The sequence below is a fragment of the Mesocricetus auratus genome, unplaced genomic scaffold (genome assembly GCF_017639785.1).
Source record: "Mesocricetus auratus isolate SY011 unplaced genomic scaffold, BCM_Maur_2.0 Super-Scaffold_100018, whole genome shotgun sequence".
Classification (NCBI taxonomy): Eukaryota; Metazoa; Chordata; class Mammalia; order Rodentia; family Cricetidae; genus Mesocricetus; species Mesocricetus auratus.
Window position 1 is genome coordinate 47965110 of NW_024429199.1, and position 18376 is coordinate 47983485.

Sequence of the window (18376 nt, forward strand, 5' to 3'; positions counted from 1 at the left end):
CCTCCAGCCGCCCTCTCCACTGCCCCGGGGTCCTGACCGCCTACCCAAGAGTCGCCTTCACTTCTCTCACCGGCGCTTTTCCAAGAAAAAAAGGGTCACTCGGGAAGCCCAAAGAGCACACCTGGGGTCCCAGCACATTCGCCCAAGGAGGGCCAGGACCGGGATGTGGGGGGGAGGGGGCGGGGAGAGGGAAAAGGGGCTGGGGAGCCGCCGTGGTTCCACTTGAACTCCCGCAAGGCGCGACAAGAGTAAGTCTCTGGGGGAGAGAAAATGGGTCCCCTCCCCATAAATACAGCCGAAGTGGCCTCGCAGGGGGCGCGGCGGATTGGGCGGGACACCCTTTGAAGTGCCGAGCCGCTGCCCATTGGCGGTGCGCGGCCATATCAGACCGGCCGGGCGGGCCCGGAGGCCGGGGGCCAACAATGGGCTCCCGCGCGCGCTTCCTGTAAGGAAAGCGTCGGGCGCAGTCCCGACACCCCCGCCCTCTCCCAAATGTTTGCACCTCCATCAAAGCTGCGGGGCGGACCCTGGGGGGGGGGGGGTGCAGGGAACAGGGCCGAAGCCACCCAGGCCAGAGGCTCCCAGAGCAACTGCTAAGCTCTCCACTCCGAGCTCTCCAAGTGCAGCCCAGCGCCTGCGACAGTGCCCCGCGGAGTGTCCACGCTGCGCGCACCTGCGCGGGACGACGGTGGATCTGCATCTCCCCGCTCTCCCTGACCTCTCCGAAGCCTCAGCCCCACCCCAGAGGTGCAGCAGCTTCGGGACACGTCCCCTCGCCCCGTGGACTGTCACTAACTCCCACCTCGGCGTCCGGGTTCCCCACGACCTTCACCTGCGTGGAGAGGGAAGCCCAGTGTGGATCTGTCCAGATAGGGACCCTAGTAGGAGGTGTCCTCGCGTCCCCCATAAACGCTGGACTTTGGCGGCGGAGGTTGCGCCTGCACCGAGTGTAGCCCCGGGAGTCCTGGGCCTCTTTGCCCCGGGGATTGGAGGAACGCACGCTGGGCGCGTTTCCCCACCCGCCTCCGCACCAAGCGGTGTAGGCAGCAGTTGGTTTATTACCTCTCGGTGAGAACCTCTGCCGGAGAGCGAGGGGAAGGTGACAAAGAGCAGGAAATAGTTCAATGGGGTCTCTTTAAACAATAACATGCCTCTAAAACGGGAGCCCAGGAAGCGGGAAGGAAGCCAGAGATCGCGCCCAGCTCTTTAACGAGGGTCTGGGTTCCAAGCCTCCGTCTCCCCGTCTTCCACAAGCGCACCCCACCCGGAAGCTCCTTGGAAGAGGCCCCTACGTCAGGTGGGGCACCCACTTCTGAAAGTCCTGCGCCTCTCTGAGTCTCCCTGGGAAGTCTTTTGGGGTCAGGGCTGTGGGGTAAGCCAGAAGCCGGCTCCAGCTTCTACCTGCCTCTTACTTCTGGGAGAGGGCTTTCCGGGGGCAGGCGGGGTGAAGGCACTCCCGGAGTGATGTGGGAACGCGTCCTGGACTACTTTCCTCAGCCTTCCCAACTAACTACCCGGAGCTGCGAGGCTATCCCGCTTTCTTGCTCTGTTGTAGTCTAGGATGTAAAATTTCGGGCTGAGCCAAGGGAAACGGTTCCTTCTGCAGAGACAGCAAAAGGCCCCCATTTGCGCCCAACCCCGACCCTCCCGCTACCAGCCAGCTTGTGTTGTGGGTTTGCTGAAGTCTGCGGGAGGGATGCCACCTTCAAGGGCAGAAGACCCTAAGGGCCGACACTCCCTGAGTTCGGGCACTTGGAATGAAGGGTCTAGGTGGAGGAGACGTGAAGACGGGGGGGGGAAGTGGGGGGCTCCGAAAGTGACATGAAGGCGGAGCCCGCCCTGGGAATGTGGTAGCTCACGGATGGATTTTTCTCCACCGTCCACGAAGCTCGAGGAAGATCGCTTGGGATCGGTTCTCCAAACGCCAGGAGGCAAATAAATAATGTTACTTTTTCTGCGGTGAGCAGTGAAATCTCCACACTCCCGGGCTAGAAGCACCTCTTTCAAGGCTTAGCTATTCCACCCCTACCCTCCTCTAATCTTTGTCCCCAAACCTCGTCCACAGCCTTTTCAAGGAACGCTACTGGTGCATGGCAGTTTACAGCCAAAAACTTCCTCCAGGCCAGCTGTAAAGCATTCCCAGTTAATAACCTGCGCTTCCGTGGGAGAGGCGTGGCGCTCTTCGACTTCTCTCTCAGGTTGACCGTCCTTGGGAAGCCTCAAACTTCCCTGAAAAAAAGGCAGAGAAACGTCATGCCTGGGCCTCTTCTCCAGCAACCTTCCCTCGAAGAACAAAGGAAAAGGCCCGGGAACTATAAATGTATGCCCACCGCAGTTCCCAGAGGGGCATTTGCCCTGGTCTCACCCTTCTAGAACAGACAACAAAGCCTCCTGTCCTTTGGAGCTGGAACGGAAGAAAGGAGACATCCTGGGCCCTGGCCTCACCTCTAGGGTCTTTCTTGAAAGGGGCAGGAGGGCATTTCTTTTTGTGGCGCTGGGAATAATGCATACCCATGTTGCAGAACACCAGAAACATGAGCCCTAATCACTGTTCAGATTCAGTGTTCCAAGCTAGCCCATCTCCCCTCCCTGTTCCTCCAAGCAGACACGGCACCCCGAAATCCTAGGTTAGCAAATGCTGTCACTAAACGGCGGATGCTGTTAAGATAACACAGTTCTTTAGCCCCCTTAACACTGAACTTTTTTATTAAAGGACATTGGATGGTTTGCTGCTGGCAAGAATAAAGACAGGATTTCAAAGTAGGCCGACAGGACTCATCTGTCACTGGTCACTGGGATGTGGAAAGAAAGTCACCCCACTGTAGAAGTCCCAAACTACAAGCAGAAGGGAGGTTCTGCCCTGTGTCGAGCTGGGCCAGGGCTAGCTGAAGGAAGTGTCTTCAAGTCAAATCCCATCCCAGATGTGTCCTCATGAGCCAGTGCTCTGATCGTTTTGGGGGCAGGAGTTGACACATTAAAAACAAATGAGGCAGCCAGCATTTCTCCCTAACCTCTCTGATCTTTGAATCCAAGGCTAAAGAGGGGGATTCTATGCTCATTGGCTTGGTGCCTTCTAGGACAGGTAGCTTGAATCTCTTCAACCTCCTAACCTAAGCTTTCCTCCTTAGCTTTCCACGCCCAGTGGGGTCCGGGTTTCTTCAAGAGTAAATCGAGGAAGCTCTTGAGTCTCATTCCAGTGAGGGTCTTGGTGCAAACATCAGGGGTCATCAGTGCCTGGGAATGACTGCCCCTGCCTGTTTGTTTCTCCGGCTTCTCCCCTGGAGCTGTTTCATCTCAGGTCCTTCGGCATGTATTGAATGGAGTGTGAAGTGTTCCCGCCACACCACCCTGTCAATTTGTCTCTATGTCACTCTTTGGGGTTTTACTGCCTCCCATGCAGATTTTATTTCTTTGCTGTCCCTTTGAGTTTCTGGCAGTCCTGGTTCCCTCTGAACCTGTCAAGCTATTTATTCCACGGTCTTCTATGGCAGCCTTTTGCTCCCTCAGGCTGTTTGTGACTCGGTAGAGGCCACCGGTAGAGGCCACCGGGGAACCCGTATACTCAGGCCTGACAGCTGTTTTTAGGTGACCACCGTGGGTTATTTCTTTTTTAGCCCTGGGCTAGTCTCCTGCCTTCTCCATCAGCCCTTTTGAGTCCCTATTTCTCCTTCCTTACTCCGCTTGATCTGGGCTAAATCTGAAATAAATGCATCTTTGCCCAGATGGCCCCCATTCAGATGAGGTACCTCACCTCTAATCCTCTTGAGCTCGGGATGGCCATGGAACGCAGATGCCCCTGTGCCCAAAGATGTCACTGTGTCCAGGAGAAACAACAGTCCCCGCACTGAAACCCACCCACAAGGGCTGTTTTTAACTGCAGCCAACACGGGCCTGACAGCCCTGCTTACGTCCTAAAGACAGCTACCACCGAATTCAGAGCAGCCTTCCTATCTCCTGGTTCCCAGTTTCACAGAGGACAGCAAACTGAGACGGAGCGTAATTTGAATGACAGTGAAAACTCCACAGCCACGGGGGGGGGTCACGGGACACTGTAGAGGGGAGGTCAGAGGGTCAGAGATGCAGGTATAACGGTCTGAGCTGACAGAGAACGGGAAAACGAACGGGCCAAGTCCAGGGGAGGACTCTGAGAGGTGCGGTGCCCACCAGACTTCTTATATGGGGGGAGGTTTGGTGGCCTCCAGAGTCCCCGCAAGGAGGAGTCTGCAGCCCCACAAAAATCCAAGAAGGGAAGAGCACTGATTTAGAGGCTATTTATAGGAATTGCCAGGGGTGTTAGAGACAAAAACTTTAACAGGAGAATGACAGAACTGTGAGAATGTCCCAGAAGGGTGAGCAGCAGGGGAGAAACTGGGGGGGGGGGAGCAGAAACCTGCTGGCAGCTTCCAGGAGGAATGGGTGTGAGGGAGAAGGCTGCGCCCACCTGCTGACAGCCAGCCAACAGGAAAGGACCCGGAAGGAGGGAAGGTAGTGAATGCCCTGGGGGGGGATTCAGAAAGGAGAGGAGTTGAGATAAATCTCCCCACACATCAAGGGCAAGACTGATAAAAACTGGGGAGGCTCTTAACACACCTCTGAGAAGAGGCTGCATCAGTAGCTCCCATCAACAGACCCCAGCAAGCGGAAGAGCCCAGAAAGGAAAGCCCCATCGGGAGTCAGAATTAACACATTCAATGACCCACACTCAGGCTCCCAGACCACACCCCTACCTCCGAATGCACGGAAGCCTATTGTGTGTGTGTGGGGGGTGCGCACACGTCATGTACACAAACAACACCCCCACCCCCACACCCCCACCCCCCGTAAGGGGGCCACGAAAAAAAATGGACCATGAGAGGAGGTTTTGGCCACCAGCCCAGGGGTGGCATCACCCACCCACATCAGTCACCATCAGTCACTAATCAAGAGAATGCACTGTAGTTTGCCCACAGGCCAGTCTTAAGGAGGCATTCTCTCAGTTGAGGATCCCGCCTCTTAGACGACCCTTGTGTCAAGTTGACGAAGAAAAAAACTAATAGTTCATAGACCAGATGAGGACCTCTGTGTGTCTGGGGGGGGCACACCTGTGTGTGTCTGTGTGTGTGTGCACATGTGTATCTGTCTGTGTGTGTCTCTGTGTATGTGTGTGCAGGTACCTATAGAAGCCAGGGGCATCAGATTTCCCTAGAGCTGGAGTTACAGATTTGAGCTGTCTGACATGGATATTAGGAGCTGAACTCAGGCCCTCTAGAAAAGCTATGTGTGCACACATACGTGTTCAGAGGATGACTGATAGGAGCTACCATGGGACTCCAGGTATCAAATCCAGGTCATCAGACTTGGCCATCAAGAGCCTTTATCCACTAAGCTAGCCTGCCCCCACACTCACAAACACACAAGCAAAGTAGACATGATGGCCTCAAACCTCATTTTAAAAAAAAAGAATTATTTTATATGCATGAGGCTTTCCCTGAATATCTGTCTGGTGCCTGTGGAGGCCAGGAAAAGTCCACAGATCCCCCTGGAACTGGAAATACAGACAGCTGTGAGCTGCTCTGAAGGTCTGGGCATCCAACACCCATCCTCTGGAAGAATAGCCATAGGACAATCTCTCCAGTCCCCCAAGATTTTTTTTAATCATTTTTTTTTTTTGCAAAAGGTGATAACGTCACACATTTTCACCCTTGTGTGGGTCAAGCTTCCAGTATGGTGTGTTGCACAGGGGTGGAAATGATGTAACCCTTGAGTTGTTGTCACCTCAGAAGACAAGACTGTTGCCTCACTGCTCCACGCACCGCACCGTTGTTTCTATAGGTATGTTTAAACGGTCAAGGAGTCCCCCCTCCTCTTCATAATTTGCTTTTGTTTCTATTAGTTTCTACTCTGTTACTGAGGTGAACAGAGTGTTACTAGGTTGGATTTGTCACCCTGTTTTGGTTGGATTTGTCACCGTGTTTTTACGAGTGTTGTCCCTGTGTCTCCAGTGACAACGACCCCGGCTCTGGCTTTGCTATAGAGGACCTGCCACTTTCACAGGAGGAGCTAGGACAGCTCCTTTGGCCCTTTTTTCTAGAGAATTTACATTTTTCCCTTCTACCCTGTTTCCTCCTTACATGCCCGCAGAACTCCTCAGTGGAACCGATGTGCCTAACCCCTTCTTACTTTCTTTGAGGGGGTTATAAGTGGTGGACTTGGCTTAGTTAATTGCGATAGGATTACTTAGGGTTTCTACTTATTTTTGTTGTTTTGTTTTTTCCGTGTAGCCCTCAATGTCCTGGAACTCCCTCTGTAAACCAGGCTGGCATTGATCTCAGAGGTCCGCATGCCTCTGCCTCCCAAGTGCTGGGATTAAAGGTGTGTGTCCTACACCTGGCTGAACTTTTTTTTTTTAACTAGTCTTTTTAAAATCTTCATTTCATCTTTTTATGTGTATGGGTGTTTTGCCTGCATGTGTGTCTGTGCTCCGTGTACCTACAGTGCCCGTAGAAGCCAGAAGTGGAGTCACAGACCGCTGTGAACCACCGTGTGCGTTCTGGGAATTGAGCCCAGGTCCTCTGCTAGAGCACTCTTAAGCGGTAAGCCATCTCTTCACACACACACACACACACACACACACACACACACACACACACACACACACGCACGCACACACACGCACGCACACACGCACGCACACTGTTACTGTTATTTTTTAAATATTGATTTGTTTGTTTTATGTATATGAGTGCTTTATTTTCATCCATACCAGAAGAGGGCACCAGATCTCATTACAGAAGGTTGTGAGCCACCATGTGGTTGCTGGGAATTGAACTCTGAAAAGAAGGGCCTGTCAATGCTCTTATGCTCTTAACCTCTGAGCCAGCTCTCCAGCCCTTATTTTTGTTATTGAAAGGTGCTGGGGATTGAACCCAGGAACCCGAGCTTGCCAGTCAAGCTCTCTCCCACGGAACCGCACCCACAGCTGGTACCATTTTTTTTAACTACTTGCGATTCTTTGAGTTGATATTTTCCATGCATCTCTAGAATTACCTTTCTCTCGGGTACCACACCCTCCACAGCCTCTCCCTCATTGCTGCTGGACCTGGGATTAAACTCCACTGGCCTATATAAGGCCAGTTAGCTGTTCTTTTTTTCTGTCAGTGTCTGGTTCTTTTTTCTTTCTTTTTTTTTAAAACAGAAATACTTCTTGGCGCACAACTTTAATCCCAGCACTCGGGAGGCAGAGGCAGGCGGATCTTTGTGAGTTCGAGGCCAGCCTGGTCTACAGAGTGAGTTCCAGGACAACCTCCAAAGCCACAGAGAAACCCTGTCTCGAAAAACCAAACAAAAAACAAAAAAACAAAAAAAAACAGAAATACTTCTATTTTTTTGTCTTTTTTAAATAATTAATTTAAGCTCTGTTTTATGTGCATTGGTGTGAAGGCATCAGATCCCTGGGAACTGGAGTTTCAGGCAGTTGTGAGCTGCCATGTGGGTGCTGGGAATTGAACCCAGGTCCTCTGGAAGAGCAGCTAATGTCCTTAACTGCTGAGCCACCTCTCCAGCCCCGCCTTTCTGGTTCCTGCGTGCTGTCTTCAGGTATGCCAAATCCAACCACTTGTTGGGTGCTGCGTCCATTGGTTATATTTCCCTGCCTTATAAAGCCAACGTCACTGCACCAAACACCCTTGATCCATTCTCCTGCTTCCTAATGCTCGCTCGTAACGTGAAAGCTTAAAAAAAAACTTATTATTTTAAGGAAAAGAAAAGACAGGCGTGTAGTCCTCAAGGCACCGCAGAGAGAGCAGCAGGACCTGAGCCAGCACAACTGGAGAGCGCTCAGCCACGCTCACCCATGACTGTTGCTCTGCCTGTGCTTAACCTCATCTCCAGCATCTGAATTCACAGTTCTGGGCTTCTGCGTGATGGCGACGCCTTTATAAGGAGAGAATGACAGAACTGCCAGGCCAGGTGTCTCTCCCAGCAGGTGAGTACGCCTTCACTGGATGGCGACCTCACTGCTTGTCATCGTGTTGAGCCGGAGGAAAAGAAACCTGTCTAGTAACCACATAAAATCTCATTCTTCATCCACATAGTTCACCCAGTATCGACGCGCTGTCTTAGCCTCCTATGGCGAACAAAAGACAAAAGGTAACATACGTCTGCATGACCCCTTTCATTGCTCATAAAGCGGATAAACTGAGGGCTGCACTGTGCCCTAACTTTCTTAACCCGTAGTTACTTGCTCCGACTCAACCCGGGAATTAGAAAGCTACTCATCCCTCCCCGGTGCCTACCGTCGTGACCCTGACATCTCCCATACTTCATCTGTGGGCTGCAGACCCTTCCAGTCTCCAGCCCGGAAATCCTCAGAAATCTCACACTTGCTGACATCCTGCTCTGCCCCAGCTCCCAGCCCTCCACCAGCTCCTGCTCCAGTCTCTCCTTTGATCTCCACCAGGCACAGGCAGATAGAAAACGGAAACCTACCACCACAGGATGGGTCTGGATCACGTGGTCCAGGGTCAGGGGTGCTGTGGGCCTGGGGTCTGCGGTCAGACCCTCAGGAACCAGCTTGCCCCTCACCTGCTCTGACAGCTTGCTCCTCGTCTCTCGTGGACAGCATTCAGACTGTTTCTGTGCATAAACTCCAGTGGTGTTAACACCAGGGCAGGCTTTTTTTTCTGCAAATACAAGGGTTTGGGTTTTTTCTCCCCCCTCCCCCCCACTTCATTCATCTCCATGACATTAACTTCTTTTGGATCACACTTTCTGACTGTAAACAATTTCTTCATTCTCTTATAAACTCTGTTGATTTTCTTTTTTTTTTTTTTAGTAGACACTAACCACATTCTATAATGAAACACTATGCTAAGTATTTTAGGAAAGCTTTTGCCCTCCAGAAACACATAGGACTTTCTGAATGTAATTTAAATTTGTTTTGTTTTGTTTTGTTTTTTGAGACAGGGTTTCTCTGTGTTGTTTATTACTTGTTTGTTTTTAGGTGTGAGTGATCTGTCTGCATGTGTGCCTGCACGCCAGAAGAGGGCATCAGATCCCGTTATAGATGGTTGTCAGCCATCATGTGGTTGCTGGGAACTGAACTCAGGACCTCTGGAAGAGCAGCCAGCGCTCTTAACCCCTGAGTCTTCTCTCCAGCCCTGATTTTAATTTTTTAGATTGTATGAACGATTTGCCTGCATGCATATCTGTGTGTCTTATGCATGCAGTGCCCATGGAGGCCAGAAGGGGGCAACAGAGCCCCTGGGACTAGAGCTACACACAGTTGTGGGCTGCCCTGAGGTAGCCAGGGATTGGACCCAGGTCCCCTGGAAGCACAGCCTGTGCTCTTAACCGTGGAACCATCTCTCCCATCCTGTCAACACCATAATTAAAAAAAACAAACAAACAAACTCACCGGGCGGTGGTGGCGCACACCTTTAATCCCAGCATTCGGGAGGCAGAGGCAGGTGGATCTCTGTGAGTTCGAGGCTGGGCTGGACCGACAGCCTCCAAAACAATACAGAGAAACCCTGTCTCGTAAAACCAAAAAAAAAAAAACCTCTATGGGAGTCCTCTCTCCAAGACAGTCATATCCACCATCATACGTATTGTGTTTTAGGGGAGGTTCACACACACACACACACACACACACACACACACAAACGGTTTCCTCTCACTGGGCTCAAAGCATAGCTTTCTTGGTGGGCCTGGCATAGAGTCTACATTAGTCATGGACTACCTCTAACTTCTTTTTTTAATAACTTGAATCCACAAGGCTATTTTGGCACACACTGGAATTGACCATGAACAAAGCCACAGGGCCAGTGTCTACGACTCTGAAACCAATTAGATAAAAGTTTGGCTTGGCATTCTGTACTCAATGGCATTGCCATGGCAGCGAGCCAAAGACACTGACTAAAACAGCACCTGCCTCTAGATCCTTCTTCCAAACCTCACCGGAGGCTGCTGCCAGAGAAACAGAGGCAAATGGCCAACAGCAAGGGCCTGTGTGTGCACATAATGGGTGTGCGTGTCAGTGCGGAAGAGGTGTGTTGACGTGCGTACTTCTGCATGCGTGTGTCTCTGTGTGTCTGTATGTGTCTGTGTGTCTGGGTCTCTGAGTGTGTGTGTGGGGGTGTGTCTGAGTGAGTATGTGTATGTGTCTGTATTTATGTTTGTTGGTGTGTATCTGTATGTGTGTCTGCGTGTGTGTCTCTGTGTCTCCTCATGTGTCTGGGTCTCTTCATGACTCTGTGTGTGTGTGTGTGTGTGTGAATGTGTGTGTGTGAAAATATAAAGTGTCCTGGAACTTGTATGAAAATGCAAACAAATGAGGGAAGAATTTTCCCTGCCCAGCTGTGTTGCCTTAAACTTAATGTCACTTTGTACACGTGGCATCTAGGGATCTCTTAGAGACGGGCACTAGTGATTCATTAGCAGATTCAGGCAGCTGAGTCCGATGACTCGGGCCCCTCTTTTCCTCACTTTGGAGGACAGAAATCATGGTGGCTCTAGAATGACCCAGAGCACCTCCAGGGTGGCAGAGTCGCAGAAGCATCTGAGGCTCTCGTGGGCTGTCTGAAACCAGAAAGCCAGGAAGCTGCACTGGTTTTTCTTTTAGATTCATTTTATGTGTATAAGTGTTTTGCCTGCCTGTCTGTGTACTATGTGCATGCCTAGTGTCTGTCCTCAGGGGTCAGAAGTGGGCGGGCGTCTGAGGATTATGGATATCTGTGAGTGCTGGGAGTTGAACTCGGTTCATCTACAAAGAGTGCTCTTAACCACTGAGTCACCTCTCCTGCCCTGGCTGGCTGCACCTCAAGCAAAAGAGGGTGTGTGATGGCTTCATTCTAGAATACAAGGTGCTTTGCTGAAAAGTTCAACTCTCCTCATTGCACTCAATCTAGGGAGAATCTCTAACAGATAAACAGACATCCATTACCAAAGTAACACAAGGGGATGCCCTGACGGAAGGCTTGGCCAAGCCTCACCAAGCTGGAGTGTAGCCAAAGGTGGCTGTTCACAAACTCACTCTGCAGGGCTTCAGAGGGCATCAGGGGCTTGGGCGGAGACTGGACTTCTCCTGGTTAGAGGCAGGCACACCGATGCTGGAAGCATTTGTTCAGACAGCGTTCACTTGGTGAACAGCCCTAAGTGTGATTTGCTGTCTTACACAAGTATTCACGCCCAGCCTGACCAGCGAGGACTAGTTAACTGCAGCCTTCCATTTCCCCCTGAGGAGGTTACCGTCAGGGGAGTAAGGACCAGGGGAGCTGGGTATGGACCAGACAGACATGCGTCACAGCTGATACATAAACGGACAGACATTCAAAGAGCTGGTGCCGCAGACCAGACAAATGTGATGGAGGATGCCTTGCTTACGTCACTCAACTGGGTCCCCCAACAGCCCAAGAGCAGGTGCCACCGTGTACACGGTACAAGATGATGAAACAGACTGAACTTCTCTGAGGTCGCTGAGGGGAGCACAGCTGGGCCCACCTGTGTCAACAGGCGACACCAGCCGTGCCACTCAGCCTCACAGTGGGGAGCGGGGAGTAGCCGTGTACAGAGGATAAGCTGTAGGCTGGGACACAGCGCCATGGTCACACTTCTCTGACATGCGCAGGGCCTAGGCTCAACCACCGGCACTTTAAAAATGTTTTGAATAAAACAAAACTAGCCAAAGGGACTTCGAAGGCAGGTCCCCCAGGAGCGGAGGGTGGCAGGCAGAAGATGGAAGTTCCCACCCTCCGGCTGGGGAAGGGGGGCGGCGATGGAGTCTGGAGACAGCAGACACAGGCACCTGCCCCACCCAGGAGCCCTAGGAAGGACTGTGAAGAAAGTGGTCTGGGGCTTGGCAGGGACCCAGAGTGGGATCCTGTGGGTGAAATCTGAATTACCTACTTCTCGGTTTTCACCCTTCCACTGACAAATTCTTCTAATGCCTCGGTGTACAGCTCTGTGGCTTACTTGTTTGCTTTGGGCAACGTATTATTTTTTCACATTTATTTTGTGTGTGTGTCTGTGTGTGAGAGAGTCTGTGCGTGTGTGTGTATGTGTGTGAGTATATGTGAATGTGTATGTGTGTGGTGTATGTGTGTGTATGTGTGTAAGTGTATGTGAGTGTGTGCATGTGTGTGAGAGTCTGTGTGTATGTGTGTGAGTGTGTGTATGTGTGATAGTCTGTGTGAGTGTGTATGTGAGTGAGTGTATGTGAGTATGTGTGAGAGTGTGTATCTGTGTGTGAATGTGTGCATGTGTGTGAGTCAGTGTGTGTCTGTGTGTGTGAATGTATATGAGTGTGTGTGTATGTGTGTGTGCGTGTGTGAGTGTGCATTGTGTGAGTGTGTGTCTGTGTGTGTGAGTGTATATGAGTGTGTGTGTATGCACATACATATGGAAGTCAGAGGACAACTTGGAGGAATCGGTTCTCTTCTTCCACCGTGCGGGTCCCAGGGACCTCAGGTCATCAAGCTTGACTGCACTTGACTGCAAGCCCCTCTGCCTGCTGAGCCATCCCACTGGTCCCGTTCTCGTTACTCTAACTCACATGCCACACAGGGTCACTTGGTGTCTTCCTGTCTTCAGCTGGGAACTTCTCCGTGGACTTTCTGCGCTCTGGTACTTGAGGAATCGGAGGGCAGGGGATGCTTGAAGCTGCTGGCCAGGGGCCAAGGGGTTCTCCACCTCCGTTTCTCTGGGTGGGGCATCTGTCTGCTCATGCCTACTTGGGACCAGGTAGTCCATCTTGGGGAGGAAAGAACATGGGGAGAGATGGGTTACAGATTAGAACTGGGGGTGGTAAGTAGTGATCATTAAGATATACGCTCCTTTTTTAAATGTGTCACTTTAGAAACGCATACCTTATCACCAAGAACTTCTGCTGGGGTCCCCTTCATGCTTGCTGGATGAGTCCCATCTCCATCCCTGTCCCTCCCCACCCCTGTGATGATGAGGGAAGCAGCAGATGAAGATGGATGGGGCGGTTTGGGCCGCGTCCTGTTTTTAAGTTGGACTTGATAATTTCTTTTGAGACAGAGTCCTCGGGTAGCCCAGGCTGGCCTCAAACTTGCTGGCTACCTAGGGATGACTCTGAACTTTACATTTTTTTCCTGCCTCTACTTCTCAAGGGCTAAGGTCACAGCTACGTGCCACCGCGCCTTGTGTATGTGATGCTCGGGTTTGAGCCCAGGGTTTCCCGAATGCTAGGCAAGCACTCTATGAACTCAGCTATGTCTCCAATCCCAGACTTAAGACTTCACTGCAACTCAGACAGACCTTCTGCCCCTGGCCACCACCCCCATACGCTCCCAATTTGAATCACAGTTGAGTGAGATATTGCATCCAGGGGATAGTGCACCTCCCACCCCAGGTCCCCTCTGCACTCCCCAAATCAATGTCCAAGCAGGACGAGATGCCTTTGGTGCCATGTCTGGACCCACAGGACACTGACCAGGCTTCCAGCCCCGTGCTCGGGGCGCACATCTGCAAAGCGGCCGTCTCTCTCCAGCAGTCTGCCCGGGTGGCACCAAACAGAGAAAAGCAAACACAGAAGAAGCTGTCAGGCTCAGCACCCCTTGAGTACACAGAGGCTTCAGTCACAGGCCCCTCCATGTCTTCAGGCTGGACGCCCATGGCTGGGACGTCCTGCAGGAGGCCATGGGGACGGGACAGCTCTCACGAAGGGTGGTTATGCTGGACAAAAGCGCCATGGGTTTTGGAGGTGGCTCTTACCAATGTATTCAAAGTAAAGTTTGGCGTAGAAACGCTCCTGCTTCCAGAGAGCCTGCAGCTGAAGGAGCACGCTGTGCTAGAGGGGAGTCTCCCGGTACAGTGCTCTCTGATGCATGGTTGACTGTTCTCTAGTTTCTGCTCTGCAGTGAGTGGCGAGGGCGGGCTGCCCCCACGAAGATGCTTGGTTACAGGTGCCCTGCGTACACTTCTCATCACGAAGGTGCACCTGGCACTCAGTGCACCTCACTTGTGTGCTGAGCACGGATACTTAGAACATTGTGTGTGCGCGCGTGTGTGCGTGTGTGTGCAAGTATGAGTGTGTTCATGTGTGCATGTATAAGTGTGCACGCACACACGCACGCATGCGGAGCACACATGTGTGTGCACGTTTGCATGGTAGGGTATTTCCTTAACATCTTCGGCTAGCCCCAAACCAGGAGACCTTAAATGAACCTTGGCTCTGTCCCAGGTTAACATAAAGACGTCATTGTGTAGTCTCCATCCCTCTGTTAACAGTCAACCTGGGGGCTCTTATGGGGTTCTCACAGCAGTTAGTGAGAATATAGGGTGACTGTATTGGAACTGTCTATTATTGTTTGAGACAAGTCTCATTATATAACCCTGGCTGGCCTATACTAGCTATGTACATCAAGCTGGCCTCAAACTCACAGAGATCCTGCCCGCTTCTGCCTCTAGAGTGCTGGGACTAAAGGTGTGTGTGGCACACTGCCAGGCCCTGGGGCTGCTTTTTGAGGTCGCAGGCTCCAGGACCAGTGAGTAACCACGCTGTGTTACCCGAGTGAAGAGAGGGGCCACAGAAAAGGTGCTTCCCATGCTATTCCTGGGGTGCCCAGAACATCTGAGGCAAAGCAGGGGGCCACCCATGCCCAAGGGACTCAGCTGAGTTTACAGCACAGCTGGGGGTCACCAGGGAGCAATCTGGGCTGGATTCTGCAGAGCTAGGGCAGGACAGGTGAGGTTTGTCTTTGTAGGCAGGATACCGCAAACAGTCTTTTATCGGGTTGGAACAGCTGTTTGACAAACTGCTTTCCTTGGAGAAGCCCGGCCTGTGGGAGGATGCTCGCTAATTAGGACCCTGGGTGGCTCCTTTGAGACACTGGGGGAGCTCCAACAGCTGGAGAATGCAGCTCAAGGAAGGAACTGGAGTCCCAGGGTTGCAGGCTCTGTGTGAGCCAGGGGCTCCCTCCCAAGGCCTCCTGGAGAGGTGTGGCTGAAGCCAGTCTCCGAGGGTGGCCGTCTCCCATTTCCGGAAGGAGGAGAGCACAACCATGAGCAGGAAGGCCAGCGAGTGGCTGACTTGATGCAGACCTAGGGACAGAGTCAACCCTGTGCAAAACGAGCTGTGACTGCCACAGGCAGCAACGCCTAGAAGGTTTTCCCTCAGCGGGAGTCACCTCCATTTTCAGGAATCACCCATCTTTATGTCCCTACGTGCTCAGCATAGGCGCACGCCTTTAATCCCAGCACTTGGGAGGCAGAGGCAGGCGGATCTCCCCGTTTGTGGTCAGCCTGGTCTACAGGACGAGTTCCAGCACATCCAGAACTATGCAGAGAAACCCTGTCTCAAAAAAAAAAAAAAAAAAAAAAGGAAAGAAACTGTGTTGCCAATTTCAGATAAAAGGAAGAAAATACAGGATTTAAAAAAAAAAACTTCTGTCTTTTTAACCTAAAACTTGAAGCTTTTGCTATTTACTAAGGTAATAAAAGTAATTTACATTTCCAGGTAAATCAAATGCTGCAAAAAGCCCATACATACAGCTCAATGCCTTCCAAGGGGTCTTTCACCCACGGCTCAGGGAGTATGAAGTTATTTGGATGTCATTCCCGAAGTGGCCACCTGCTCTTGCCCTCGGGCCCTTGGATGCGGCAAACGGGCACCAAGGATTTGACTCTAGCTCCTGGACGGGCTGTGTTTCTATAATTGTGTGGATTGACTTAAACCCAGACAGAGAGAATCTTCGGCAGGCACTGAAAGAGATCCCAAGGGAAAGGACAGCAGCGGGCAGGGGTGCGACCCATTCCAAGTGATGCTGGCTCTGGGGCTCACAGGGAAGGAGCTTTGGAGGTGGCCCTTGTAGAATTCTCAGCCCAGACAGGCACCCCTTGCCATTTCCCCCATTCCAGCTGATTAAAGGAGGCCAGGGAACAACTTACTCCCTCAATTGCAACAACAAAGGCTTGCCCTCTCTATTCAATCAAAACAACTGGGCTGCCCCATTCAGATGCTAATAGCGGGGGGCCAGAATTGGTCCCTAAATGAGGGAAACACTCCCCCAACACCACCCACCGCCCCGCAAATGAGCAGCAAGCAGCTTCTCCGCCACCAGAACTCTCCCAGGTGTATGTTCTGTTAAATGTTTCATGGTGGGAAACACCCTGGAGGAGGGAGAGTAGATTTCCCAGAGGTCCGGGGAAGCAGGGGAGGGGGGAAGGGGGATGCCTGCATCCACACAGGCCTCTAACAGAAAAGAACTTGGTCTCCCGTAGAACTACCTCCCCTGTTGTTGCGAACTCAGGGCATTTTGACAGGTTGGATGCACCTTTTGAGTACTTTGAGGAAGACCACTGCCTCAGTTCATCCGAGTTTCTGGAGGGCCTCTCCTCTATGGTTGGTTTCTGAGTTCTCTAGGACCCAGAGAGTCCTGTGCCCTGTGCCCATCTGTCCTGGACACCTGCACAGCCTCCTGCTTGTTTGTTTCACCTGCCTTGAGCTCGCAGTGTAGGCCAGAGTCAGATGGCCAAGTTCAGCTCCTAGGTGGCAACCTCAGGCCGGACCCTAGACCCATACACTGGGGGTCACTGTGTCCTTGGTCAGTTTGAGGGCAGTGCGCACATCTCCACACTGTTTCAGAAAAATACGTACAACACATGCAGAGGCTGTCTTTGCTGTCATTATGGCGGTACAAACACACACACACACACACACACACACACTTGCTGTCCTTACAGTGATACACACACACATTTGCTATCCTTACAGTGGTACACACGTACACACATACACACACACACACACACTTGCTGTCCTTACAGTGGTAAACACACACACACACATTTGCTATCCTTACAGTGGTACACATGTATACACACACACACACACACACACACACACACACCTGCCTTGTCTATCACTTGCAAACTATGTCCATGTTGACCTCACACACACACCTCCCCACTTAGCAGCGAGGTCACAAGGGAATGGCCCGCCCCACCCAGCGGCCACAGTGGTGCACAGGGAAGTCCTCTATCATCCTACTCATTGCTGGAGGGAGTACTAGATTCAAGCTCACATCAAGGAGCTTCAGCGACCCGGGTCCTGGGCATGTGACAAATCCCTGACCTCCATTCCATATTCCCTCCCAGCCTCATGGGGCGGCAGTGCCTTAATCCCTCCGCATCTTATACTATGCCAGGGTCTCCCTCATGATTAGTGTGTATTCTTCTCTTTCTAGGAGGCAGCTTGAAGGCTGTTTGTAGTGACAATTCCTCAGTGTCTATGTGAAGAGAAAAACGAAGGTGACTGGGAGGGGACATCAGATGTAGAAGTTGACACCAAGGGTTGGACCTAGCTCAGCGGGCCTAGTTTAGCAGGGTGGTGGGGGGTGGCAGGAAGGAAAGAAGGAAGGGATAGAGGAAGGGAGGGAAGGAGGAAGGGAGGGAAGGAGGGAGGAAGGGGAGGGGAAGGAAAGGGAGGAGAGGGAAGGGAAAAATAAAACCCAGTCATTGGGAAGATAAGGCAAAGTGATTTTGAGTTTGCACTACAGAGTGAACCCCCCAAGGCCTTGTCTGGGGGTGGGGGGATCTTACCTTCTGGAGAATTCCATGTTAGCAAGGGAGGTAGAATACATCTGATACAAACGACTAAGATACACGTTGCTCCGGGAGGCCGTCTTTGTCTTACCCGTAATCTTGCTCTGTAAGACGCATCTCAGGGTGAGCGCAGGCATCTCTTACGCGCATTGTAGCCATCCACCTTGCATCTAGCCAGCATTTGAATTTCTCAGGCGCGGGGGGACGCAGACCCCCTTTCGTACCGCCTCTGGTACAGACTGGCAAGCAGGCCATATGCAGCAGCTGGCCACTGTCTCTGTTCGCCGTGATGGTTTAAGCGGTAGCACCTACTCTCTCATTTCAGGTTATGGTGCCCATGGTGTGTGGCCCCTCTGCCCTTGCCTCCCTCAGCTCCACGTCCCTGTAGGTGTGACGTCAGCACTTAGGCTGCTCTGCCCTCCTCTCAAAGGACAGCACCAAGAGCCTGCGCCAGCCTGACGCTGGAAAGAACAAACGCCATTTTTAATAACAGCTAAAAAGCAGTATCCAGTGTGCTGTGTAGGCTAGTATTTTAAAAACCCAAACATACTGTTATGGGCTACACCACTCTTTAAAACCTGTGGGGAAGGGGCTGGAGAGATGGCTCAGAGGTTAAGAACACTGGCTGTTCTTCCAGAGGTCCTAAGTTCAATTCCCAGCAACCATAGTGTGGCTCACAACCATCTACTATTCAGTCTGGTGCCCTCTTCTGGCATGTAGACAGAACACTGTACATGTAATAAATAAATCTTTTTTTTTTAAAGTGCAGGGAAATACCTATATTTTTTTTTTGGTTTTACGAGACAGGGTTTCTCTGTTTTGGAGGCTGTCG

The 18376-nt window shown here is 51.7% G+C and overlaps 1 protein-coding gene across 5 annotated transcripts in view; it reads right to left on the bottom strand.

Annotated features, from left to right (window-relative positions):
* Positions 1-1415: 1415 nt before the first annotated feature.
* Positions 1416-18376, bottom strand: part of LOC101843709 — a 63064-nt gene continuing 46103 nt past the window's right edge. For 2 of the 5 annotated variants that reach the window (XM_040758296.1, XM_040758294.1), the window contains exons 8-14: positions 17542-17648; positions 13433-13493; positions 12530-12726; positions 8467-8659; positions 2152-2229; positions 1860-1915; positions 1459-1600 (exon numbers count right to left, since the gene is read on the bottom strand). In XM_040758296.1, the coding sequence (XP_040614230.1) occupies positions 1507-1600; positions 1860-1915; positions 2152-2229; positions 8467-8659; positions 12530-12726; positions 13433-13493; positions 17542-17648 (786 nt within the window). In that variant the 3' untranslated portion in view covers positions 1459-1506. Of the gene's footprint in view, positions 1601-1808; positions 1916-2151; positions 2230-7829; positions 8105-8466; positions 8660-12529; positions 12727-13432; positions 13494-17541; positions 17649-18376 lie in introns of those variants that run through there. The other 3 variants (XM_040758295.1, XM_040758297.1, XM_040758298.1) reach the window with 3 other exon arrangements.